Genomic DNA, 1705 nt, shown 5'->3' with positions numbered 1-1705 from the left:
TCCCACCGGCTATTTTGATGAGAATCAAAGCAACAGCAATGATGTAATTAATTTTCTTTTTCAGTAGTAACATATTAATATTATGGTAATAAAATCTTAATAAGAATTACATCTAGCCTCTACAATGGTACAATATCAAGACTAAGTCGAGATATCAACTATCCACACCGCCTAATAAAAGATTAAAAAGAAGAACAACGATTTGTAACACATAAACAGCAACACCATTTATTTCATTGTCATTGACATCACATGAATTATGGAAAACGGATCACCCAAAGCAGCTCCATTATATGAAATTAAACAAAGTTAAACAGCATCCAGAGCATATACAATTCTTATTCATGCTATTTAACTCTGGGTACAATTTGAGCAGGGCCGAGACTAGTGCATGATGAATACATTGTACTCAACGGTGGCGTCGCCGGTCTTGAGGTCCAAGGTGTGCGTCCTGGCCTGTGCGTACCCTCGAGCCCACCTGAAAACGCCGGTACCGCCGACGACAGCCATCTCACGAACCTCGGTGAACACGGCGTTGCGACCCATAATGGCGACGCTGCTGCCGTTGTACTTGCCGGAGGTGAAGACGAAGTTCATGAGCATGAGCAGCGCGAGCTGGTCCTTGCCGGCGGCGATGTAGGTGCCCTGGGCGCGGCCCATGAGCCTGGATGAGTTGATGCTGGGCCCCTCGGTGAGTGAGTTGTCCATGACCATGACAACGCCGAAGGCTGTCTTGGAGGTGTTGGTCGTGGCCGCGCGTGCCACGGGCACCGATGATGGGTCCGGTCCGCTCACCACGTCGTGCCAGTACACCTTGAGGTGCGTCTCCTTCTCGGACGATGCGGTCTGGGGCTTCATGGTGGCCGGGGCGAGGACGAAGAGCGCGGCAGAGGCCATGGATTTCCCTTGTGTAGTCGGTGTTTTGCTGTTGTGATGCTTTTGTGGGCTTGGCTGTGATGTGTGCTGTGTGCATACGCTAGTATTTATGCGCTGCGGCTGGGCGCGAAAGCGGGCATGCGTACATTACGCGGCGCATTGACAGTTCAGCGAGAGATATATGTGTTCGGCTCGTTGCTTCGCAGTAGGTAAACCGGCTAATCTGCAACAGTGCCCAACCACCGTCCTGGCGATGTCACGTAAGCTACAGTAACCGTGACATCCCTCCTTCACGTCCATATGATTAAGCCTAAAATCTTATATTTATTAATTGGAAGCACCATACGAGACACCGCGTTAATCTAAAAAGTAAGAAATTTCGCCCATTTAATTAATATATAATTATTTTGTAGCCGTAGGATGAAACAAGAGACGTTCTCCCCTTGGTCTTCGCTTCTACGCTTGAAAATAAGAAAATAATCTAGAGGAGACGTGCTCCCCTTGGTCCTCCTTCCGTTAGACTAGAATCACCACGTTTCAGAAAAAAAAAAGGAATGACCACATACGGAATGAACTGCACGTATGCACGAGATTAAACCCACCCGTGCAAACAAAAGAGAACTCTGCCTGATTAAAAGAATCAACACGTTCCAAAAACAAAAAAGAATCAGCACCTTGCCAAAAAAAGAATCAGCACGTACGCAAAGGACTGAAGTAACATAAAATATTAGATGTCACCACATTTTTTTAAACCAAATATTAAACTCTCATGTAAAAAAAAGATGAGTCAATCCGCAAAAAAAAGAGAAGAAAAAGAGACAAAAAAAAA

General features: G+C 45.9%; 1 protein-coding gene across 1 annotated transcript; it reads right to left on the bottom strand.

Annotated features, from left to right (window-relative positions):
• Positions 1-212: 212 nt before the first annotated feature.
• LOC119282389 (dirigent protein 22-like) lies at positions 213-984 on the bottom strand. Its single transcript, XM_037562626.1, has one exon. The coding sequence runs from the start codon at positions 895-897 to the stop codon at positions 385-387; it is 513 nt and encodes a 170-aa protein (XP_037418523.1). The 5' UTR covers positions 898-984; the 3' UTR covers positions 213-384.
• Between the last annotated feature and the right edge of the window lie 721 nt (positions 985-1705).

The sequence above is a fragment of the Triticum dicoccoides genome, chromosome 3B (genome assembly GCF_002162155.2).
Source record: "Triticum dicoccoides isolate Atlit2015 ecotype Zavitan chromosome 3B, WEW_v2.0, whole genome shotgun sequence".
Taxonomy (NCBI): domain Eukaryota; kingdom Viridiplantae; phylum Streptophyta; class Magnoliopsida; order Poales; family Poaceae; genus Triticum; species Triticum dicoccoides.
The sequence above is the reverse complement of the archived record's forward strand: the minus strand, read 5'-3'. Positions and strand labels throughout refer to the sequence as shown.